The sequence below is a fragment of the Chiroxiphia lanceolata genome, chromosome 7, assembly GCF_009829145.1.
Source record: "Chiroxiphia lanceolata isolate bChiLan1 chromosome 7, bChiLan1.pri, whole genome shotgun sequence".
NCBI lineage: Eukaryota > Metazoa > Chordata > Aves > Passeriformes > Pipridae > Chiroxiphia > Chiroxiphia lanceolata.
This window is the reverse complement of record NC_045643.1, coordinates 27,888,926-27,914,849: the sequence shown is the minus strand read 5'-3', so window position 1 is coordinate 27,914,849 and position 25,924 is coordinate 27,888,926. Positions and strand designations below refer to the sequence as shown.

Sequence of the window (25,924 nt, the reverse complement as noted above, 5' to 3'; positions counted from 1 at the left end):
ACTAAACATGCCTTTCAGTAATGTCTGCTGCTGTGTGTAAAAGTGAATTTCAGCTTGAGTTACCCCCCAGGACTTCCTGTAATGCCAAGGCCTCCTGTTGGCGTTCTGGAAGGATGTAAGTGAATTCCATTACTGGTTCCTAAGACTGGTCAGGTTTAACTTCTTGTCTTACTACGATGCCCTCCTGATGTGAGAAATGAGGGGAAGTCTTTAGGCTTCTGACAAGAGTGTGACATCTGTCTGCCTCCTTCCCTAAGCAATTCTTCCTCAAAGCCTATGGTGGGGTTCGGGGTCCATGCCTTGTTAATGAGTCACAGGGTGGCTCTGCTTATCTATGTGTAGCTATGCTGTGCCAAACTTGCACAGGATGGGAGTGAGCCAGCAGAAAACTCTAGGGGTGCCTCTGATTGTGTATCGGTCTGACTGTTTGTAAGAGGCAAGACTGTCCTAGAGTAGAGGAAAACTGCAGCCTTGCTGGTGGTAAGACCTCAGCAGCCAGTTTGGTGACTGCTGGACCCACGTGGATGTGCTCAGAGCTTGTTTAGTTAAGCCGGTGATTAAAAAGTTTTGTTTGTGTTTTCTGAGTTTTATGCTAATGATTTCTTCTGTGTCTCATTTATAAGCAGTTGTTTGAATGTACATGCCTGTATTTTGCCTACTGAGCTGTTTTAAAACTAGGTGCTGGTGAAGAGTTTTGAAGTAGAACTGTCTTGTAGGCTTTTTCTCTTGCAGACAAGTTTAGCCTTTCTTCTCAAAGTTAAGCATCTCCTTGTCTCTTTGTGTCTAGCAGAAACTTGCAGACCATGTTATGAATATCGAGAGCTCACAGAAGAACGTAACTGCCAATTGTTCAGCCTGGGCTGCTTGCCATTGTCTTGTCCTGCATGTGTACCTTATGTGAAGTTGGGTTTTTTTGGGTGGGAAATGTGTGTCTCCCTATTCATATTTCTCTGTATGCTTATGGTAGAGACAGAGGGCAGGAGATGAATATCTGTAACCAGTGGGTGCAGTTGTCTAGACTCTTCCCTTACCTGATATGGGTTTTTTCTCTTTTATTATTGTGCCTGAAACTTGAAATCATCCTCTGAATGCAGGATAGCACTGGCATGAGTCCTGAGAAACAACTTCAGATTTGGCTGGGAACGGACGTGTTGAAAAGTACTGATGGAGGCTTTCTTTGTGTTACTCTTAATTATCATTTCTTTCCCATTAACTAGAGACAGATAATTGAAGCTTAGCACTGGAAAGAATGTTCTGTAGGAAACGACCCTGCCCCAGGAAGGGGGTGAACTGATGACCCTGTAAACTTTCCTAGCTCAAATGTCTGTGACTTTTTCATGAGGAAAGGACCGAAAAAGGACCAAGAACACTTTATACCCTTTCTCTGCTTAAATAAAGAGAAGGCACACAGAATCATTTTTCCACAACATTGATTGTGTTAAATGGGACTCTCCATTACAAGTCAAGTTACACTGATCTCTGGATAAATATGAGGGATCTGTAAACAGGGAGAATTCAATGAGCCTGAAATAAAAGCATGGTCAGACTGCATTGACAGAGTGTCGCAGGAGTGCATGCCATCCTGTGCAGGGGGAGCAGGATATAAAGCACCAAACAGCTAGCTGGAAATCCCAGTGATGGAATTTGGGAGGGCATCTGTCACACCTGTCTCTGAAAGTGTGATCACCTTCTCAGAAAGTAATAATTTGATATAGGAAGCTGCATTGAGGAGGTTGACATTTTTTGTTGTTGATCCTTTATAAAGAAGCTACTATAGAACAGAAACAAAGGCTATAGAGAGGTAATATTTTTTAATTAAACTGGCTGATAGCATTACCAAGAGCAAAGAAGTTTTTGGACTCATGGACTGTGGTTGTTTCCATTCCCTCCCCTGCGTCTCAGCCAGCCCAATAAAAGGTGTTGCCTCTTCCTATAAAATTCTTTTGTATACGCTGGGTAATTGTGTGTAGAGTGTGTTAGACACTGCTGCTGCCTTTTATTAACAGTGTGATTGTCTTTGCATTCCTCCAGGTCGGATCCGTACAAGGAGACAGAGCTCTGGCAGTGCCACAAGTGTCACCTCGACGCCTGCTGATACTCGAGGCCGCAGCCGGGCTAAAGTGGTTTCCCAGTCCCAGCGTAAGAATTGTTTTATTCCTGGGGGAGCAGAACAAATAGTTATTAATACGTTTCTCTTGAACTGCAGTAGCGTCAGCTGAGAATTGGGCTCACTTCTGATAAGAGTGTTTGGACATGTAATAAAATGAATCCCCATGTAGGCAGTGTGTACTCCTGCTGACAGAGAGGGCCCCAAATCCGAGTGCTAAGTTGCTACCATTATTTACTGGTTGTGCAGCAGAATCTCATGTCGCTGTCATCTGTAGAACTAAATAACTGGCACTGAGTCCTGGTAAGACACCCTCTGTGGCTGTAGCTGACTGCTGTCCTGGGGTCTTGCTCTGCCAAGCTTCTCCTGCTTATGTGACTCGATTTCTGTATGTGTGACACGTGAGCTGTCTAAAATTAATGGGATTTGGCATCAGTTTAAAATAGGACATTACCTATTTTGTGTAGATAGGGGGAAAAGGGTTCTGCTTTGATTCACATGACACATCTGTGCTCTCTGGCTTCCTGGCAAGACATGGCTTTCCCCTAGGAGCCACACATATGGTGCTGCTGCATGTTTGCCATGTGCATCTAAGGAGAATTTTGTCACTCAAACTTTAAAAGGAATTGGGGGTAGGGAGAAAACTAGTCCCTGTTTTGAGGACCTTCAGCCTTGTGGGTAAGAGGAGATGGGGTTTGTGGAAGGATCTGTCTGTTCTGAGGACTTGTCTTGCTTTGTACCCTTATTTAAAAGCCCTTCTCTGTTCATTTTCTCATTGCTTTGCTCTGTCATGCTGGAGGGGTGAAGAAGCAGTTTGTAGCCTTGTGTTAAGCTGGGAGAGCTGAAGAAAGTAGTAGTATGTTGAGGATAGGGCCAAATGAAAATCTTTACATTGGGGTCTTGAAGATATATTTGGGCTTAGGTATGCTGATATAAATTGATTGCTTAAGTTTTGAACCTAAAACTGATCTAAAGCCAGAAATTACCCTTTTTTTGCTAAACTTAGTTTGGTGAAAAATGGTCAGACCACATGAGACAAGTCTCAGAAGTATTTAAAGAATAGTTAAATATCCGAAGGTTTCAGATATTATGGACTTACTTTTTTTTTATAGAATGCCTTATGAAAATTTAGGATGGTCATATGTGAACCTGCTGCCTTGGTCTAGTTTACTGAATCCCATTTCCAGCCTAGCCCAATCAGATGTGTTCTTTATCCTTAAGCCAAGTTGCTTGAAATAATTTATGAATTCAAATATAACAGTCACAGGACCGAATTCTCCAATGCCCACACAGTGGGTAACCATGCTGCAATTTTGCAGACTGGGCTGGGGTGTAATTTAGAGCAGAACTTGAGTCTCAGTGTCTTGGTTGACGTTTTACTAAGTAGCTGATCAACCTTGGGGAATGTAGTTGCATCTGCACATTAACTCACTGCATTCTGCAGAGGCTTTAGGAGTGACATGTTTGTAAATAAATCTGTCTGTATTGTGTATAGCATAAACCGCATGCTGAACGCAGTATTGTCTTGCTGTCTTTTAATCCACTTTTTGCCTGTCCCTTGGTCTGCCCTCATAAATCAAGGATCGAGATCAGCTAATCCTGCTGGTGGTAAGAAATGTTTTCCCTTTCTTGCTTTCTCATGTTATTTCCTTCACATTTTTTAACTGCTAAGCTTTTAGTGTCCCTCATTCTCTCCTAACCGTGAGACTTAAAAAGCATTTTCTTAAAGTCGTAAGTCAAAATGTGTATGGCAGGTGACTTTGCTTTCTCCCAGTAATCAAACATGCTAAGCATACGTTCTGCACATTGAAACTCTCTCACTGCTGCAGCTTAAACCCCAGGTGCTAAATTCTTTTTCCAGTTACTTCAGTGCAACCCTGCTGACATCAGTGAGATCGCAGCAGTGTAACTGAGAAGAGTCTTGGTTTTAGGTTGTGGTGCTCTGTGTAAGACTGGCATCTGTCACTTTGGGGGTGGGGAGAATCCAGCACCACACACAGTATTGGAGTATATTTAATTGATTCAGAATGGCTTTGATTGAGAAATTGGAGGGGACAAGTGTATAATGCATGTGTTATGGCACTGTCCATGAGACTAATAGAATTGCATATCTTCTTAAATTAAGGCAGGAGAACAGTCTTTAACTCTTGCTAGTACTAATAGTATCTGGAAATGAAAGTATCCTTTTCCTGGCTGTTTTAGCAAATAAATTGAATGTCAGGAATGGTAATGGCAGATTTTCAGGGACTCTATATACCTGAAGAAGCAAAAAAAAAAAAAAAAAAAAAAGTCTTGAATCTATTACTCTTAGACTATTACTTCTTTATGATTACCTTTAAGCTAGCATTACTTAATTTTCAAACAACTTAGCAAATGAAGACCCAGAGGGGGAAAAAAGAAATTATCAATCATCTCACTGAATTAGACAGCAAAAGTGTTTCAGGTAGAGATATCTACTGCAGCTGGAATGTAAATATGTAAATTAATCTTGGTTAGTAGACTCTCTTGCAGACAACAAGGCTTAGAAGAAATGTAAACTTGCTATGGACTATTCAAACAGAGAAGAAAAAATAAAACAGGCCAACTATTTGACTTGCTAAAAATTTTCTTCATCTGAAAAATTAATAGCTTAGATTTAACCAACCAGACCTAAGTAAGCCATCGTCTCTACAAATGTGACAGACTCACATGGTTTACCCTTATTGTGCTGATCTCTTCCGATGTGGTGGGGTTTTTATGTTGGTTGGATTTTGGTGGTTTTTTTTTTATTTTCCTTCACTGAATTATTGTAGGAAAGTAATGCCACCACCACAGTGTAGAATGAAGATACCTGAGCTCCTTTGCAGCAGGTGACCTGTGCCAGAAGCCGGCACAGCTGCAGCACAGCTCTCCACACAGGCTCGTTGGTGTTGCTTTGTGAGGAGTAGAAGCAACCTGTGAATTCCGTATTGCTGCAGCAGGGCTGTCCCAGCACCTCCACAAGCTCTCATAAAGCCAGCTGGGGTGTTCAAATGCAGCAATGTCTGGGCTTGATCCCCAGTGGGAAGCACAGTTCATAGAGACAGGGTTGCTGATGTCCATGTTTATTGTCCATGGACTTTTTTCGGTCTTCCTTGCAAGCCCATAGGGAACACTCCCATTAGTTTGTTGAGTGATTTGGATCAAATTTTTATATAGAGCTGATTGTGTTCCAGTTTTGCCATCAGTGTGCTTAAAATCTTGGGGGGGTTTAATTGTTTTGCCCTTATTTCTGGTTCTCTTCTAGCTGGTAGCCGGTCTAGTTCTCCGGGTAAGCTCTTAGGAAGCTCCTATGGTGGCCTGAGCGGCGGAACATCCAGAGTCCAGCCAGTGCCATCATCTTCAGAGAAGCGCAGCAAGATTCCTCGGAGCCAGGGATGCAGTCGAGAGACGAGTCCCAACAGAATAGGACTAGGTAAGAACAGTCACTGCAGTGACATGCTGGCCAGCATGCTTGAAGGAGGGGCTTTCCTGTTGACTAGTAAACTGTTTATGTTACTGTTATTCTTCTGAATTTTTCAGCTGACAAGCTAATGTGATTATGGTTTATTGGAGAGTAATTTTGATTTTCCAGGTTGAGCTATACTTTCAAAGTAAGCCCAAAGATGTCATGATGTATCTTCTGTTTGAAATTCAACATGAGTGATGTTATTAGATCAGACGGCAAAAACAGTTGTCGTGAATAACCATCACAGCAGAAAGATCTCATTTGGTATCAACGTCTCAGTCCTAAAATGAGTTGAGCAATCTTTACAGTCAGTTGGAATCAAAGGCAAAAAGCACCTTCTTGGATTATCTTAGAAATTTTGCAGCTTAAATGGTTTGCTTCTCTCATCCTTAATATCTTGGAGCCACATTCTTAGACGATGTTTTAGACTTCTGCTTTAATTGTTCTGCTTTCAATATTCTTGTCTCAGTGACTGTCATGTAAATATTCTGTAATAGTTTCAATTTTCAAATTTTATCAGCAGATTCTTTTTTTTTAGGTCAGGTGAGTAAACATCATATATAAAACTTTTGTGTATCCGAACTGAGGTGAAAAGGTATTCAATGTGCTGTCTGAACATTTTCATTTTTTAATAGAAATTGTTTTATAAGTTTGAAACTAATGTAAAATAAGAACACTTTAAATGATACTGATGCTAAATTATTTTTTATCTCCGAAGACTTTTCTAGTAAGTTGAAATTGATTGAAATTATAGCCTTACTGTTGGCAGTTAAATTTATAACTGTTGTCTTAGCAAATGTATTTTACATTTAGGCTACCTTTTTATTTAGAGTAGATTGTTAATAGAGAAGTATCTTATTCATTCTTCCAGTATACTGAAATAATTTTAAAGCACCTCAGTGCATATGCCATTATGATTCATAAAAAATACTTCATGTTCATTGTGATTGCTTTTCCAAATTCAGTGTTCTTCTGTCTGATCTATTTTATTGCCTCTGTATGAATTCATTGTGCTTTTCTGTTCGCTGCTTTTAAAATGTAAAGTGCCTCCCAAATACTGGAGATAATTGTTCTGCTATCACTCTGTAGGAGAGCGTTGTTTTTTAGGAGGAAGCAGAGAATGATGGATAGTATCATCACCCATGCTTAAGCTGATCATCACGTTATGTGCTTTGATTTGAAACAGTCTTGAGCATCTGAAGGGAAATTGCCTTGTGTAAAAATCCTCATTCTTGGGTTGCCTGCTTTCAGGTACATTACGGAGCCTTGAATTCTTTTGAAAGAGTAATTTGTATCTCATTTCTCTGGTGTACTCCCTGAGAAGACAGTCAGTGCTTGTTCTTTGAGAGTGGGAGAGAGCTCTGACATGTATCAAATATGTGGCTTACACCTGCCCTCCCTGGGTTGATGGCCACAGCCTGTTCTTTTTGGGCTGTTAGGGGAACAGGCGTGTCTGACACTTGTGTTGCTTTTACTGCTCAGTTGCAGAAATTCTGTATTTTTATTGAATCTTGAAAATGGTGATATTGGTTTGGATAGCTTCTGCGCTGTCAGCTATATAGCATTATTCCATTGTATTTATTACTTTATAGTATAGTAGCTAACAGTATTTTATGCTTTCTTATTATGTTGCTTCAGTCTCTCTATTTCCTTAATATTTTATTTTGTTTGTTCATTTCATTAAATAGACTCCCACTCACCTTGGTTTTCAATACAGGAACCATCCACTGGAGTTTTTCAGGCCCTCCTGGGACAGTAGCAAGCTAATAGAGCCTCTCCATGTGGATGCCTGTTAGCATCAGTAACTTGATGCTAGCTTAGATTTCCATGATGACCACAGGTGTCTATGAATAATGTTCCTTCTGTGTGCTGGAAACCTTGAAGTTGTTTTCAAAGAGGCACATTTGTGTGCTGAGGTCCTGCATGGTCACCTGTATAGCCCTGCTTATGACTTCAGTTTTAAGCTTACCTTTGCTATCTCCTCAGTGAGTTTTACTAGTGGTGATAGTTGGGGAAGGAGAAGTATAGTCCACTTAATCTTGAGTTTTTCTTTGGGTCCCTTGAAGGTGATAGTCTCCTCAAAAAGGCGATGTCCATTTCCCATGGATTGAAAGTTATCTGCCTGAAGTTAATTCTGTTGGATGCTCAGCAGATCATGTGGCACAGCTGGATCTGAAAGGAGTGAGAGATTCGAGTTTATCATTCTCCAAAAAGTGGAGCAGGCACAGCTGGCTATCAGTTTCCTGCAACAACACTCTCTCTGGTTATGCTATGAGTGTTTATTGGAAAGCTGAAGGCAGTTCTTGACTTGCTTCTACAGGGTGTATCCCACTGCAGAGCTTTCCTTTGGCTGTTTTGGCAACATTTCAGACTCTTTAAAATGCTGGTATTGATTTAAAGAAAGCCTCTGCTGATTTTCAGTCTCCATTTAAGAATCATTAAAATTCACACCCTGATGAAATACAAGTTTCTTCCAAGTGGTAGATTGGTAAACAGGGGCAGTATCATGTTCTGCTGGTGATATTTACACTTGTTGTGTTCCACTGGTGTGTTTCAGTAATGATGTGAGCCATGTCTAAGTGCTGTGACTTTCCAGATGAAGTTGGTAAAACTTAGATGTACAATACACATTAGAAAGTTTGAATATTATTAAAAACAACGCATCCTTGTCCTGTCCTAGGCTCTCTCACAGCAGAGCTGACTGTGGGCACACTGTCTGCTTTCATTCTGATTACTCCTTTTAATCCATTTTGCTACTCATTTACTTGATTTCTATCCAACTTTTGGGGGTTGAGAATTCTCAACTTGAGACTTGTGTCTGTCGTCTCTGCTGCCTGCAGTACAGAGACAGGCTGTCACAGTATGAGAGACTTCTCTAAATTACAACACTGCTGGCAGTGTCTAAAGGAAATACTCTGAGCAGCTGATACACAATCTTCTCTACACAGCACGGTATTAAAAATGTGAGGCAGGTGTCTGGGAGTCCACAACAGACTCATCTTTCAGTTCTTTTCGATCCATTCTTTTTTTCCTCTCTTCTGTGTTTGTATCCAGTAACATGCAACCCTTTTGTTTGACCACTACTCATGAAGTAACCAGTGTTTGGTTTAGGGTGCTCTGTTTGTGCAGTCAGTATTGTGCTTCTTGTGTAGCATTGTCCTACTAGTCTGTTCTCATGCAGTTAGAGCGCATTTTCTTCATACTTCATGCTGCTGCTGTTAGCTGTTATGGAAGGAGAATGTATTGTGTGCATCCATTAATTTTTTTAATCATTCACATCTCTCCCTCTCTTAAGAGCCTTTACAGTTTTTAGTAGGTTGTATTATAGAAAAGGCTGGCAGATCTTCTCTGCTTAAGAGAAATGACTGCTTGTGCAAACCTGATGTGAAGGCTGCCATTATTTACATCTAAGCATGAGACCCAAGAATGAGAAGTTTGCTTCTATAGAGTCTGCAATTTCAAGCAAGTATTTGTGTGCAAGACTTTAGTGTGTTACTTTTACGTGTAGTTTACCCGTCAGCTTTTTTCCTTGTACATCTGAGGTGAGATTATTGTACTCATGGACCCTAGTTTCATCCAGTTCTTATAATTTAGTCTGTCTTATTTAAGACCATTTAGCTCACTCAGAACCATTAGACATTATGGTGATCTAATCATCTTGGTTAATAGCTCATCTTGTATTGTCTGACATCAAAGGTCAACCATCAGAACCATTAATTCAGCTGAGAGATATGAACTGGGTTTTGCAAAACTGGAAGGGATTTGACAAACCAAAAATCTGGCGGAAGTTTCTATTTGAATTAAAAAACCCAAATATGAAGGTTTCTATTTTGTTCTGTACTGTTTTGCTTGAAGGATACTAACACACCCAGTGTATATGAGACCACAGAAACACTGTAGACGAACTTCGTTAGCTTGAGTCTAGGCATATAAGTTCTCTGTAAAACCCAACATTTATAAGAATATATATATATATTCTGAAGCATGCAAATGGCATTTTTTAAAATAAAAACAGGGATACTGTCAAATAATTAGCATGTTCATATTATGCATATGCACCTCTGCTGTGTTGTCATGAAAGCTGGCAGATTAGGATTTACTTTGTGCGTGAGAAAATTCTTTAATGGCTTTTCTTGAACACTTAAAATATGCTACTGCCTTTTCAAAACAGCAGAGGAAATCTCTCGTCATTAAATTCTTCAGGGTAAACTCCTGACAATTAACCTGCTGTTCTTTTCCCTAAGAAAATATTGTGTTCTTTATCAGGTATAAAGCTTACTAAATACCTTTCTGCAAACATCTTTCAAACATGTAGGATTTCAAACATCTGCAAACATATAGAGTTTTGTCAAAGTAAAGAGTATAGTTTAAAGCTCCCCGTCAGTGCGCATACATCTTGATCTATGTGCATGTAAAACTATAAATATAAGCTTTTAGAAATGCTTGAGGAGCAGAAGTTAGCTTCTGTTAAATATCTGAAACTCTGCTGCTCTCTTCAAAATCAAATCACTTTTTAACCTGTCTTTCAGGTATTCAGGTTCTAAATGCTTTTTCCCAGTACCTTTCATTAGAGAAAGATATCTCTGCAAGTCTGTACAGTACACCTTTTTTTTCCTTAGGATATTTGTTCATGGCAAAATTATCCTTATGAAAGGCAAATCTATGTAGAAATAGCATATAGGTATTATGATTACTTAAAAAAATTTTCATCTACTTTTTGTTCCAGAAGGGTGTTTATCTTATAATTAAGGAAGAAATATTCCAGAAGGGTTTCTTTCAGCCTCATCTGTTTTGCAACAGTAGAGCTCCCCTAAATGATTGAAGATTGCTGCTCTACTTGAATAACAAAACTTGGATTGCTTAAGACAAAAACAGACTGTCAGCCAGACATTAACTCTGCTCAAATTTCACATCACAAACACCGCTCAGCATGTAAGGTAGTTGGTTTGTAAAGAGCCTGAGCAGGCTGCTGCAGATTGTAATTACTAATATAATAATTACCGTAACTAACAGAAATGTGACTTGACTTTGAGCTTTCTGTCCTCATTAAACTTGTTCACCTTCTCTGAAACTCTCCATGCTGCATGCTAGCACGGAGCAGTCGTATCCCCCGACCCAGCATGAGTCAGGGGTGCAGTCGTGATACCAGCCGTGAGAGCAGTCGAGATACAAGCCCTGCTCGGGGCTTTCCTCCACTTGGTGAGTACATGTAGGCATTGGAGCTTTAAGGGTCAATATTCTTTTGCCTTTTTCCCTTGTTGTGGTTGCCCTTTCAAGACACTGCTAGGTGGAATGAGCTCTTTCCTGTCCTCTGGATTCCTCACACTCCCCCTTTCCAACCCTGTTTTTTTCCCCTCTGTTTTCTTCTGCATGCTTCAATTCTGGTTTTAAGTGTTTCACTGTTAGCAGGAAAATAGTTTAGTTTCATAAAATCAGCTCGTACGGGGCTGCTGTGCTTCGCTTTACAACACTGATGAAAATCTATGGGAGGGCAAACCTGGATCTTCTAGGTCACAGTGAAATAGTTGGTAGCATCTTAGTCTGTTCTTGAGTGACTCTAATTATTCACAATCTGACTTTCTTACAGCTAGATACAGTTACAGTATATAATTTCTATATTAAATCCTCAAATGGAGATAGCAGCTCTCTTTTTGTAGAGGTTTTACAGAACATTGTTAATCATTAGTTTAGTTGCACATGCCTTTTTAGTAGGAAACTTTATCAAGCAACTTAAAATTGTGGAAAGACTGAGGTTTTAAAGGAGCATCATTGAAGTGCAGCTTAAGTGTACAGTACAAATAGAGAATCTCATAACAGTTGCCACATGCAGAAGTTTTTCTGCACAAACGCTGACTACAGCAAGATAGTTAATGTTTCTGATCAAATACCATGTCATATATTCAACCAAAAACATTACTTGTATCAGAGACCTGTCATCTCAGACATGAAATATGGTTGATCTCCAGGCCCTCTTTGTTTATATAGTAATTTAAGGAAGAATGGTGTTACAGGATCTATTTTGCACATAGTGACAAAATGAAGAATATGATACAGTGTGTAAGTGGAACACAGCACAAGTTAATTTTGGAGAGGCTTTTGGGTTCAAAGACTTCATTATACTGAGTTTTAAAATAATCTATTTGCTTTATCTCTAATATCTCAATTTTTGATGAAAAATGGGAGGAATTCAATTTTGCATTCGTAACTTGGTTCATAGCTCTTTAAGATAAATGGATGAACTTTTTTTGATTGAATGAACTTGACTTGATACTAGAGCTATAAAAAGACAGTTGATACACAACTGTAGCTCAATTTTATAGTTAACTTGCCTAGCTTCAATTTTGGATGAGCTTTTTTTCCTCCAGCCAAAATGTATAAGCAGGCTGGATTTCAGGGTAACTCATTAGCATTCTGTGTCACTGTGCTGTGGTTTTTTATTTTATTGAAAATATAGTAGTTGAAATATTGTCTTGAGCCCTTGTTCTGAAAAATAAATGCAGTGTACCAGAGTCAGGATTGGTGTGAACTTTGTATGCCTTCACCAGTTCTGAGTCTGACTCCTACACTGACTATAAAATTTTAGTTACAGATGTGTGTTACACTGTTTGTTACATTTATTGTGGGAAGAGGGTCATCTCATTTTAACTCACGGTTTTTAATTACCTGAAGATTAATGCATTTCTAGAAATATATTGTTATTAGATCATAAAGGTTACATGGGGAGGAAATATCGATGTAACAACAGTAACCCAGTGTAGTTGTTATCCTATTGCCTTTTCCTTATTTTCATTGAAATGCTTTGAACTTGAACATGTTCATGAACTTGTTAATTGTGTTGTGGGTAATTCAAGTCAGAGAAATTTATATATGTCAGTTTAAGCCAAAACAATATGGTTCTATTACAGTATTTTTAGAACCCAGTTAATCTTGCAATAATGCAAAGATAATATAATTCTACTGTGCATGGTCTGGTTTTGCTTATAAAAATTAACTTGTATATTCATGAATTATACTTTAAGTAGCTATATGTATAGACAGGATTTTTGCATTTAAGAGGTATTATGGTCAGTGTCAAGCCTGACATCCTGACCTTGCGAATTGCCCTTGTTTTTGGGCTGTTGTGCAGGTTTGTGTGTCTGTGCATCAACAGTCTTGCTTCCTATGTTAGTAAATACCAGTTAAGAGTCAGTCTATGCTCAACCTGTTTGCAGAGATGTGGGGTTTATTTTTTTGTTTGTTTTTGTTATTCTTGTTTCTCCATGAGCCCTAATCTTGCAATGGCATCCACAGGGGCACAGTGAATGACTTGGGAGAAAGCAATTGCAAACTAAGAACCTTAATTGTGAGGTTCAGTCCATAATCCTGCACTGACCCTGCAAATCTTTCGTGAGTTTTCTTATGATGTCAGTGGGATTGTTCTCTTGAATAAATATATGTGTTCTCCATAGTCAAAGACCACATTGCATATTCTGTATAGCTTTTAGTGAAGCTTTCACAGTTAAAAAACCTACAAATTTTATTTTTCCCATTTTGCTGATTTCTACTTCGTAATATTAGTATTTGTGTTTATGAATTCCTTGCTTTAGAAAGAAGACTTAGGGTTTTCTTCTGCACACGTATATGCATAATTGACAAAGCCTTTTTGTGTTAGAGGGTGATTTTGGTTTATTTTTTCAGTTTCTTGACAGTACTAGTTACGATGTTAAAGCAACAAGGCCTTCAGTGAGTCTGTGGTGATGAATTGCTCAAATGAACAGTCAGTTTCTTGGGTCAGTTGCTTTGAGCTGGTGAGCATGTCATTGCTAGACATAGGGAAAACTTCCTTAGAAGAACTGAATTTATGTAATTTGGAAATGACCGGGCCAGTTTTTCATTTGCTTTCATAAAGAACTCATTTGTATGCCGAATGCAAGAACTGAAAACCTCTCCAAAGGCGTTTTGTGACTGATGTGCTGCTAACAACTGGGAATTGAAGTGGGAGCTATATTTGGTTTAGGCTCCTCTGCTACTGCGTGCTCCATTGCTATTAACAATTTGTATACATGTGTAATTCTAGATAGGTTCGTGATGTGCATATTCTTGTTATCTGTGCATGTTCATGCTGAGGTTCAAGAAACATGTATACAAAATTTGTTAAAAGCAAGACACCTTTGGCAGTAGCAACACCTGCAATATGTGTGTACGTGTGTTTTCTTGGAAAAGAAACCCAACCCCAGGACTGATACACAATGGTTGGTGACCTCCCTGTATGACTCTTTCTACTTATGTGGTTATGCCTTCTCTTTGTTAACGTTTCTTTATGCATAGGCTAGAATGTTGTGGAAAAATACCTGCAAGCACAATTCGTAACCATTCATCATGGCTTCACTTTGGGGTTTAGATCAGACACATCTAAATCCTTCTCTGTAGTTCTGTGCTCCACGTTCTCGTTGATGGCCGTCTTCCAGGCCTGTGGGTCTGGAACGTGACTGATGTGCACTGGGGGGATTTTGCTGAGCTGCACCCAGTTTGGGACTGCCACAAATGAGTTGTGTCCTGCATTGTGTTTATGGTCACGAGGGGAAGGGGGGGAAGCTACAGACGGAGGCGTTGCCGTGGGGCTTGCACTGTATCTGTTATGCATTCATATACAGCCTCATTTCCCCGTCACTATGAAACACCTTTACCGGTAGTGGTCACACGCATCCCCTTTGGATTGTGGCATTTTCTGTCTCGGGTTCAATGTGTGTTAATCCTGTGGGTGTTGCCATTCCTTCTACTTGCAGCTTCTCGACGTCATTCCAGGTCCACTAGTGCTCTCTCCACTGCTGATTCTGTTGGGCAGTCAGGTGAACAAGCGCTAACTGCATGAATCCGCTTCTTATACGTAGTCTTGTTTTACACCATCTTAACATTTGCCATCGTATGCATCAGCCAGCACTTGGCATGTGCTTCTCACCGCTGCGGGGCTTTCTGTTCTGGTTTTGTTCGACGTGGCTTTTTGTTTTGAATTTCATTTATTGGATGTTTTTAATTTTATGTATTTTAGGAACATTGTGAACAGTGTTTAAACAAAGGGTGATCCAGGGCTTACTCAATTCTCCTGTAAATTGGCTCAGTTGTGCAGCATGGGCCTAGAATTGGATCCCATCCCCCAAATAGGTTTCATCCCGTTTATTACTAAATATTCTGGACTACTGTTTCTGTTAATGAAAGTTCTTTGGAATCCTCTCCAAAATACACAAGAGCAGCAAAAATTAAGCACCTGAGGAGCTTTCAGAATCAACTTTGAAGCCTAACACATGCTGATCTGCCCTTCCTATAATTCTGAAGGCCTTGTCCAAAGTACATGGAAGTTGTTGAAAAAAAACCAAAATTATTCCCTTAATTTCACTGAGCTTTGCATCAGGCAACTGATGCCCACATATAATGAGAAAAATCTGCAGTTGCTTCTCCCTCACCTCTGTGCTAAATTTTTATGGAGAACCTATAACTCTCTTTGAAATCAGGATGTTTCACTGGGAATCTTAGAAAGAGTTGAACAAGTGCTGCTGGCTTTGGGACAATAGAGACTTAATTATGGGGACAAAGGTGATGTAGAAAATGAGGCCTTCAGTGTTTTCTTGGAGGCTAAAATTGCATAAGGAACTTGCGATACTGAAAGTTATTTAATTATACCCCTTCAGGTAGCGAGTGAAAAATACTCTGTTTCTCATGAGTCTAGTTAAATGGCTGTCACTTAATTAAAGCTCTCAAAACATTTCCATTATCAGGTTACTCAACAGACATGATGCAAGCTGATTTGACTGGCATTTTTCAAATAACAATTTGAATTTGTATTTAACCAAAGTAATTTAAAATATTTAAAATAGCTCGATTGTAATACAGATTTAAGCTTTGTTTGCATTCAACTTCCTGTGATAGTCACTTCATGCTTGGCTCCGGTGGTTTGGTACAAAGAATAATCAAATTTTTTATGGTTACCTGTGTCCTACAGAAGGCCAAAATCTTCTGAAAAATGGCAAAAAAAGGGTCAAAAGTGGTGATTGCAAATTTTCACCAAGTTTGGAACAAGTATAATGAATCTAGTCAGGGAGACAAGGGAATGCGGCCAGAGCATATTCTGCTTATTTCTTGCCCAGTAATGTTGGGCTTGCCTGTACTTGTTATTCCTGGAGCCAGATGTGTTCCCAGCCCCATGTTAGAGATATGCTGAGATCTCTCCTAAAGTCTTACTTCTTCACTCAGATATGGCAACAATGTCTTGGGGAGAAACCTAGAGTAACTTGGGTGTTATGAATTTAAAGATCACTGAAAAAATTAGTTCAGAAAATTCCTGATAGCCATGGAGATAGATAGAAGCCAGCATGCCACACTGCACTTAACGTGTAAGAAAAGCTCAATTTTTTTTCTTTATGCTGGGTATTTAAACTGATCTACAATTGAATTACTTTGTCATTTTGTTCTTCATTTAATAAAAAAACCAAAACAACTATCTACCCTTTTCTAATGTAATACTAAATTTATGTGAAAACAAATGACAGTGGTATTTTTGATGCTGTGTAATTTCAAAAGCTAAAACCAAATTCTGATCTCAGTAACACTTGAGCAATGTCATTGAGTTGGGTTTAAATATAAAACTGAGTTCAAGACTTCTTTCAACATTTACAGCCCTTGTATTGTACCAGATATTATGTGCACTTAGGAAAATCCTTGTCTTCTGTACATCTTTGTAGTGTATATCTCTGTAGTTGTGACTTTAGTTTCAATCAGACCTAACACATTGTTGTCTCCTCTGTGCTTCTGTTAAGAGTGCACAGATCTTTCTATTTTAGGGATAAAGCACTATTTCACCTAAATGTTTGAAGTGATTCTTCAACTCAAGTGCATTAAAAAAGGGGATAGTAATAACACATACAACTTTTATTTCTTTGTGAAATGTCATGATTTGATTACTTTTTTGGCAGTAGTTCTAAGAAATTTGTTTATTTTTTTTTCCCTTGTAATGTGTTTTGTAGAAAATGTGCTTTTGTTGTAAATCAGAAATGTCTTGTCTGGGTACATAACTCTAGGAAACAGTAAATTTTGGTAGATAACACTTCTGTTTGAAATAAATACTAGTCTGCAGGGGTTCTTTTTTCTTCTCCAAATACTTTGGATATAAATTTTTTCCCTGTTTCTTTTCAGTAGCTTAATCTCTGATACATTGGAATAAAGCTTTGGAATTAGGACAGTAGACTGGCAAACTTCAATCTCTGATTTAAATTATGCATGTCAGCGTGAGCTAATTCCTTAAAAGATATTTCAGTGCAGAAGGTTCTTAAAGAAGAAAGAAATGAAATTTTGTGATAAGCGCAGTATTTTCCCAAAAAATATATTAAGCTGCTGAATACCACGTTTGACCTCAGTTTTTTGTAAATCCACAATATAGCTGGGCAATTTGATGAGCAGTATTTTTCCATTGTTAAATTAAATATAGATGAACTACTAAAAGACCTGTGTGACTTGATCCCTCTCTTGTGCTGCCTGATGGCTGCCTCCAGTGTGGATCAGCTGAAGGTCTATTAAACGGGCTCATGCAAGTTGATTCTGAATTTGCTGGCAAAACTCTTACTGGCATGTGTGGGTGCAGGGGAGAGGTGTGTAACCAATGTCCCTGGAGGGATGTTCTGAGTCCTTGATGAGCAAAAACAAACCCATATGGAAACAAAAACTTGGAATGTAAGAAACCAGTGTTCCTGCTTATGGACCGAAGCCAGGATCCCAATAATCTGGTGTCTGATCTGCCCCCACCCAGAAGGACTAGGCTGCCAGAGCCTGGCCTGTGGTACTCAAATCAGTGATTCTGCCATATCCCTGCTAGCCTTCCTTTTTGAATTTGGCTTTTGCTAATTCAGTAACTTTTTTGGTAGACTTAGCAAATTATAAAGTAAACTGATTAATGTTAGGAGCGTAAATGGCATTTTAGACTCAATCCCTGTTGCTTTGGATGCCTTTGAGAACTTTGCCATCAAATTCAAAGGGAAAAAGATGATCCTGTGTGCTCAAAAGATCAGTTTTGATATAGAACTTTGGCATTTAAACTACTTCTTAAGAACAGTACTAAACCAAAAATTGCAGTCACTTCACAAGTAAATAATAAACTTTATACTGTGAGGGCATAGGGGAATATTGTACTGGTTAATCAAGCCTTGAGACATAAAATAGGCATAAATACTAGTCTCACATCCTTGCCTGAGAAAAGGCTGCAGGATGGATGAGAGCTTGGGTATTAACATGTTGTGACACCAGGCATGATTCTGTCTCTCTGAAGTTAATGAGAAGCTTTCTCTTGATTTCTGAGAGTGCCAGATTGGGATGGGCATGTCTGCCTCTGACATTAAAATAAAGCTTTGAAACAACTGTGTAAAAAGAAACACAAAATAGATACCCTGCTTCCCAGTTTAAAATAAATAAATACAAAGTTGCCCTGAGGATCCAAAATTGTCTCTAACACCCAACAAACAATAGTTTATTTCTTACCTTAATGACAAGCTCTCTGGAGCTCTGGGTAAAAGGGTGTTTAATGGAAAAGCACTGTGAGTTCCCAGAGCCCGTGGGGAGAGCTACTTGGGCACCTGATTAGGATTCCAAGTGAATGTGAGTTCATTTAACAATCTCTTTCAATGTTGTCTTTTGTGCAGACCGGTTTGGACTCGGACAGCCAGGCAGGATGCCTGCTTCTGTGAATGCCATGCGTGTCCTGAGCACCAGCACAGATCTGGAGGCTGCTGTGGCCGATGCACTGGTAAGAGGAAAAATACAAAATGCTTCCAACACCGGAAAGTGGCTTAAAGTTACCTGTACGTATGTTCTCCTCTTTCTAAATAGCTTTGTTTTGATTGTGCCAGTGTCTGATGCTGTAGAATTAGTTACCTTTTGCTGTTTTGTCTTCGGCTATATTGGCAGCAGTATATTTTTCCCTATTTCGTGTTAGTTCTCCGCAGTTGTTATCAGACAGACTGCTGTGGCTCGGTGCTAGAGCTGCAGGATGGGTTGGATCAGCTGTTTGTCTTTCACTTGGCTGTCAGAGGATGTTAACGGCACCGTGAGGGTGCTCGTCACTTGTGGGGTTGGAGATTTCCATCAATCCCATTACCTGCATAAAGACTTTGTCAGAAAAAGAGTGTCCTCTGTTTAGAGTCAATTCCTGATCAGGTTTCAGCAAGAACTGAGAATTTCACAAGTTCCTGCCCTGTGTTTGTTTGCACCTGAATAGATACTCAGTTAGCTCATAACCTGGCTTGCATGGAATTGGTACCATCTCATGCAGTTAAGTTGTATTTGTCTAATTTGCTCCTAGTACTTTCAAGCATTCACTGCTTTTCCCAGTAAATTTATTGTCATTCTTAAAAATTTCATTGTCGTGTATAGTCTTATTCAACTGTGGTAGCTCTTGGCTAGAACCCAAAAAGTGCCTTCTGCTCTTCAGAAGGCAAGTGTTAAGCTTTTGGATTTACCTCAAGTATTTGGGTAAGAGAGGATGTGTAGAAGCAGGAGAAATTACTGTATAGCATTAGCTGGGTACCAGTGGGTCTTCTCAAGGTCCAGATCTGAACTGAGGGAAAGATTTCCTGGTGTATCTTGAGACAGATATCTCAGAATCTATCTCAGATTCTCTTTAAGGAGGATGAACCATCCCCAGTGTTTGTGGTGGATGGCCTTTCTCCATTTCCTACTTCACTTTCCCTAAGGATGGCTAGCATGTTCCTTTTGTATCTGATTATCACCCAGCTCATGTCACCTATTAGAGTACTCTTAGAAAAATGGCCCTTTTTACAAAATTTACCTTTCAAAACAAAAAAAGTATTTTTGAATACTAGAAAGGTAAGATAGTGTATAATGGATGGCACTGTTGCATTTAGTGGGCTGAATCATTAGTGAGCATTCTCATTATCAAATACAACAAACAACATGTGAGACAGTTCTGCTCTCAGCACCTCAAATTTGCCACCAGAGCAGTTCAGAGTATAATTACAGGCAATGGTTTGCCTGTGTGAATGAAATCAGGCTTTATCCTTGCATGTGAGCAGCTGCTGAATACAGGTTTTGTGAGGGAGAAGAGTCAGAGTGTTTCAATTGACTGCTGAGCACTGAGATTTTTTTGGGTGTGACTTAATCTTCAGCTAGATTTACAGAGTTCCCTTTTAAATATCTCATAAATTAAATAACATTGTACTTCAATGTTAAAATCTTAAAGGGTTGAACACTTTAAAAGGGAAATACTTAAGTCTAGTTGGAAACCAGGTGGTGCTGCTGACTGTTGATCAATCTGAATTTGTATGACTTTAGGGGATGCAATGCAATGTTGCTGTCCCCTTCTTTCCCACCAGCCCAATTTGCTCTTTTTCTTGGTTGCCTTCTCACAACAGGCAGTTTACAAGCCCTGTGCAGGCTCCTTTTGAAAGAATAATGTCATGCCAACTTTTACCCAGTAGCCTTGTTTTCAGAGTTTTCTTTTACATGTAGTAGAAAATGAAAAGAACTTCTCCAAAGATGGCTTCAGCCAAATTCTCCATTTAAACAAAACACAGTGGGTCATTTTGTGACCTCTACTCCCTCTGTACAAATCCCATTGGATCCACTCCTTCTGTTTGAGCTGGACTTGGCCTAAACCCACAGTGGCTGTACTGGGAATCAGTGCTCAGATCTGTCAGAAGACCTCAAAGGGTGATGGAAACTTCGTTGTTAAGTGAGACCTTAAAGCCAGGCGTGCCAGCCAGGGGGTCTTAAAAGAAGCTAATCTTCAAAAAAGTATGGCCTAAGAACTGTGGGTTGAAAGAGAACTTGGCAAATGAAGTTGATAAAATGTGCTGTACTGTAGATAGTGGCTTCCTCACATCAGAATTTCTTTGTAAAACCCTAAAACGAAATGCTACTAATAATATGTGGGGAAAGAAAACATCACCAAAAACTCTGGTGTCTTTCAGTGCAGAGTTTCTGAAAAGTAAGCAAAGAGGTGCTGTATAGATCTGTTCCTAAAAAAGAGATAATCTCACTTCCAAGCTCCCTTATGGAAACTCTAGGCAATACGAGTAGTGCAACAGTTATGAGATATTCAGGCGTTATTATACCCACTTTTATTTTGCGTAAACTGTATTTTTTTTAATTTGCTAAGACACATTTGCTATACGTTTTTGTTGCATAAACAAACCCTACATAAGCTTCTGACATAATTCTCTATGCTTTTTCCCACCCTTCAATATTTTCCTGCCTACAGCTGTTAGGAGACTCCAGGAGCAAGGTACTAGTGCTTTCTTGACTTTTTATTTCTACTTTCCAACTCTCCCCACCCTGTTGCTAATGCCCATGATACTGCACTTGAGTTAATTTGTATGCTTCAATCCTTCAGTCCTAGTGGAAGCAAAACTCTGCTGGCTTCACAAGTCTAAGAACTGCAGGACTGGACACTGGAAGGAATTCTGTAGCAAACACTTAGAATATAGATGATCTGTTTTTGATACATTGTCCTATCAGCCCTGTTCTGTTAAGGTTCATTTGACAGTTTATTTTGCTGCCATAATTATTCTAATATTCCTTCTGGAAGTGTCAAGGTTGTCAAAAATGTACGTAAGGGAATTAGGTCCTCTAATGCTGTGCTATGGAAATAAGTGGGATTTGAGTACTCAACTCCCTTGGCAGCCTCTGGAAAAATCCTAGCCCAAACTAACAGAGAAATTGCCATCTCCTATATCCAGTGTGTTTCTAGAGTTATTATCAATATCTAGAGTTCATTATCAATATCAAAGTGACTGTGCATGCCAGCACAGATTTTTTCAACTCTTTCTTCCTTATCTTCTTTTTTTTTTTGAAGTAGAGGTTATGTCATCATGGCATCTGTAACAATGGAACTGACCATTATTGCCAATAAAACAACATTTAATTTCATTACCAGTAACTAATTCGACTGGGCATAAATATCTTGCTTTCCTGCGGGGGAAGGCAGGCCCTTCTCCCCTTAGATCCCATTGATTTCAACAAGACTATTCGAGTGACTATCTTACTCTACTGTGAGAGGTAAGCAGGCAGTGCATGGTGACGTCTTTAAAACACGTATGTCACTATAACAGTAGCATTAATCTTCCTTTTAGTGATTACAAATAGAATGTTTTTCTTTTGGCATTAATGTAACTATATATAACCTGGTAAGTCTGAGTTTCCCCTTTTCCAGAAAAAGCCAGTGAGAAGAAGATATGAACCCTATGGGATGTACTCTGATGACGATGCCAACAGCGACGCATCAAGCGCTTGCTCGGAGCGCTCCTATGGCTCCAGGAATGGGGGCATTCCACACTACCTGCGGCAGACAGAAGACGTGGCTGAGGTCCTGAACCACTGTGCCAGCTCCAACTGGTCTGAAAGGAAGGAAGGGCTCATAGGTCTTCAGAATTTACTGAAAAGCCAGCGGACACTGAGGTGACCTTCATAGTTTTATGGTGTCAGTAATTCATGAGGCTTGGCTGTAGTGAGAAGTCAGTAATATGTACCTGCTGTATGGAGACAGGTAGTATCTTTTATGGCTGTGAAGGCTTTGTCTTCACAATGTGGGATTCTGTTAACCTTTGCAAAAATTTCTGCTATGTCATCAGTGTAATTTGTGTTAAATTGTGGCAGTAATGTAGGAAGGGCTCAGGTAAGCATGCTGTCTTCTCTTCGCCTTCCTCTGTCTCATGAAGACCTCCAGTGGTAGGTGCTTGGAGCAGCACAGTGAGGTTTCCCACAATGATGGTATTGTAAACATACTCAAAGGGTGGTACCATTTTTACCTTATTCTGTTTGAACCTTCAATATTTTTTTCCACAGCAATTTCGTTGGCAAAGCAAACATTGCACTTACCCTAAAATGAGTCAGGGTGTGTGTGTTTCAGAGCTGAGATCAGACAGTGCTGACGTTGGATATACTTTGACTCTTTATGAAGGCTGTAATTATAGATCTTGTTTATAACTCTTGAAAAAACTTCTATCAGAAACTTGTGTACTGTAAATTTAAGTGTATAATGTAGAGTGAAGATTCTTAGGGCAAGGAAGTAGGTGTACCAACTCTGAAACTTTGCTTATGGTAGGAGAGACAGACCTTTTTTCCTTGTTACAAACCACAAAAAACCCTTCAAACAGCTTTGACAAGTCACACTTTAGAAGAGGTCTTCTGATTATCCAGTAGTTATGTGGAAACTCCCTATAGACCACAGGTCATGTTAACTAGACAACTGGTTCTCAGGCCATAGCCTTTTCATCCTTAGTTTATGGTGAAAGTATTTGAAACAAGCTGTTTATCTCTTGACTCCTTTGAAGATAACATTCACAAATAACTGTGACAATTTTATTTTCCTGTTATGGGTGGTATGTTCTTAAATTATGGCCAAGTTTATAAGTGGTTGTTGGAGGATTTATAACCTACTTATTTGGATTTGTGCAAGTGTTTCCATTTTAAAAGGGCTTCACACTGGCTGAAAATATTTGATTGTTCATATTAATAGTCTGAATGAAAATGTACTGAGAGCAGGCCTTGAAAAGTTGTTTTCTTGCCATCATAAAAATATTCTAGCACTTAACATGATGTGATACAGTCCTTGAATGGGAAGTGCTACAGGTTTTTAGAATGGGTAGTTAGTCTCTAGATCAGAGATGCTTTTTGATGTGGTCTGTTTCTGAGTCTCTTAATACTACCCACACGTGTGCTGTCTTTTTTCTTTCTCTTTAATAAACTGTCTGGAAAAACTGTGGCACCTCATATACTTGTATGAGAAAGTTGGATGAGACTTTGATTTTGCCATGAAATTGTGTGAGGATTATAACCAAGGTTTGGAGTGCTGTTGGGGATAGTTGCAAGGAAATGCTGACAAGTTTTGGTGATGGGCTATTTATTCAGATCAGTAGCTTTTACGAGAAATGCCAGTGGAATTAAAGTATTGATTTTGACCCTGCTGGTTGCAGTGTTTGAACTGCGCTGCTGTCACTAGTCCCTCAAGCTAGCAAGTCGTCTTAGCTTTGATCCTGAATAATTTTTAAACCTGTCCCAGAAACTACAGCTCTGCAAACTTATTTTTTTAATTTGATAATGGGTTTAGTTCTCTATATTTCATTTTGGTTTTCTTTTGATCTGCTTCCTTCTTGGTTCAGAGTTGATCTGATACCTGTTCTAATGATTAGATTTTATCATCCCATTTGTTCCCACGGCATCTTGCAGAACATCATCAAGGTCATTAGTCCAAGGGGCAAGTCTGTCTTCTAATTAAACCTTATATCTTCTTTTGTGGTATAACAAGTTAATAAAAGGCAGTGATGTGGCTAGGTTTTCTTTAGTATTCTGAACTGAAAGATTAGCTGGGATTTGCATATCCAGAGATGTGCATGCAAAGTGGAATGGCGCTTACCTACCCTCTTTGTTTCATACAGCTTCATGTGGCCTACTTTTCTAAGGGCTCCCCATAAAGTCTTCTAAGCAAAACAAGGCCAATGAGTCCCTGAAGGAAATATTCTTCCACTATCTGTTGCAGTTTAGTGCGTGCATTGTTACCTTGGGTCTGTGAGCTTTTAGAAACAGACACACTTATACTTGATGACTTTATATAACCTTTGTCCAGAAGGAAAATTCATTAGAGTAATAAATAGGGGTTCATTCAGAGAGCTACAATCTACATGAAGTCAGGAGAGTGTTGTAGTCATTTTGAGACTGTGCAGCCTGACAGCTTACTGTGATGTTGTTACAGAGACTTTTTCCTCTCTCTCTCAGACTCTTAAAACCATTGGGTTTGTGCCCTTTTAAAATTTGATCAGTCTTTCATTCACAGATTTATTTGAAAAAAATGTCCTATATTACTTATGAATAATCTAACATAAAACAGGTGTAGACTACTAGCATCTTCTGGCCTGTTCAAGGCTTATTTTTAGAAAGAGAGAAGTTGGTGGACTGTAGGATTAATAACATCAGTCTGGAAAGATGTTACCTTCAGTAACTCTTCTCTGAGCAATCAGTGTGCATTTCACTAGTTGCTCTGGTTTCATAGTAATTGTGAAAAATACCTAATTGCATCCATAGTATGCAGGAAATGTAACTTAACTACCTTACTCTGTTTTTGTTTGCACCATAACAAGCAAAGATTCTGTATTCTTTACCAGTTTGCCTTGAAGGAAAGCTAAGATTTTATTTTCAATACATTACAAGTAAGAGCTTTGACACCGAAGAATTCTGCATGTGGTGACTCAAATTCAGTATTTCATGCAGCATTTTTTTCCCCTTTCATAAAAAGAGCACTACTGAGCACCTACTAATGTCTTACTAACAGGAACTTAGACTGTGCCTTGATTTAATTATCTTCTGATAATTTGTTGATCTGTCTTCCATTTCTATGTATTTGTCTCCTAAATGTGCTTACTGTCAGACTATGGAGTCTGTTTTGATCTGTTGACAATGTGTGATTCTAGACTGATATTAGTGAAGCAACTGAGAATTTAGATCAAAATATTTGATTAGTATATAACCAAACAACATGAAAGTTCTCAGTTTACTTGGAAAGTAGAAACCCCTGACACAAAGGAAACTTGAGAAACCTATTCTTAAGCTGAAAAAGATGCACGATTCAGTGTTTCACTGACCTTGACTCAGGCAGAAACTAAGTGCCTCTGAAATGTGCACATTTCAAGTTATCTTCTGAAAACCAGAATACAGAAGAAAATAAAAGCATCAGAAAATCCAAATGTCTGACTTACAATTTTTAAAAAATAAATGTTTATTGGATTTCTTAATGTAAAACTGATGATGCCAGCAATTAAACTGGAGTGGCAGTTGAGGCTCTACCTAGACATACAGAGTTTTCAGAAGCATTATTGAAGTAACATTTAAATCTTTCAGCTGTTAATATTTACTAGCTTTTTTTTCCCTGCAACTAAGGCTTTAGCATTAATATCATGTTTCATTTATGTATTTTAGCCGAGTCGAGTTAAAAAGGCTGTGTGAAATATTTACTCGCATGTTTGCTGACCCTCACAGCAAGGTAAGATCACAAAGACTTGGCTCACACTCTTACGTTACTAGGTGTGCACATTTGACACTGTTCCAAGATGAGTGTTTTGTATTTCTACCCCTGCCATCTGCTGGGGGAAACTGGCATTTATAATTCTCCTTGATTTTCATCTTTTTTACAAGGAAGGGATGTGTCTCAGTCTCTCTTATGTTGCTAGGAACCGGTCACTCCATGCTTCCTAAGGAGCAGCCTAATGCCTTTCAGAGGTCACCTCCTGGAGTGAGAAGTTCAGTTTTATCTGCACTTCTCTAAGGAGTCTTCTGGTGGTCCATGAAGGGTCATGAGCATCACAGTCACTGGGGTTAGTGTG

General features: G+C 39.1%; 1 protein-coding gene across 18 annotated transcripts in view; it reads left to right on the top strand.

The window, feature by feature from the left end:
- CLASP1 (cytoplasmic linker associated protein 1) overlaps positions 1 to 25,924 on the top strand; it is a 173,396-nt gene that overhangs the window by 100,471 nt on the left and 47,001 nt on the right. For 3 of the 18 annotated variants that reach the window (XM_032692562.1, XM_032692551.1, XM_032692545.1), the window contains exons 20-28: positions 2,032 to 2,139; positions 3,689 to 3,715; positions 5,373 to 5,540; positions 10,665 to 10,772; positions 14,339 to 14,401; positions 18,236 to 18,339; positions 20,812 to 20,835; positions 21,763 to 22,007; positions 25,521 to 25,584. In XM_032692562.1, coding sequence (XP_032548453.1) covers positions 2,032 to 2,139; positions 3,689 to 3,715; positions 5,373 to 5,540; positions 10,665 to 10,772; positions 14,339 to 14,401; positions 18,236 to 18,339; positions 20,812 to 20,835; positions 21,763 to 22,007; positions 25,521 to 25,584 — 911 coding nt within the window. Of the gene's footprint in view, positions 1 to 2,031; positions 2,140 to 3,688; positions 3,716 to 5,372; positions 5,541 to 10,664; positions 10,773 to 14,338; positions 14,402 to 18,235; positions 18,340 to 20,811; positions 20,842 to 21,762; positions 22,008 to 25,520; positions 25,585 to 25,924 lie in introns of all 18 variants that reach the window. The other 15 variants (XM_032692558.1, XM_032692557.1, XM_032692555.1 and 12 more) reach the window with 10 other exon arrangements.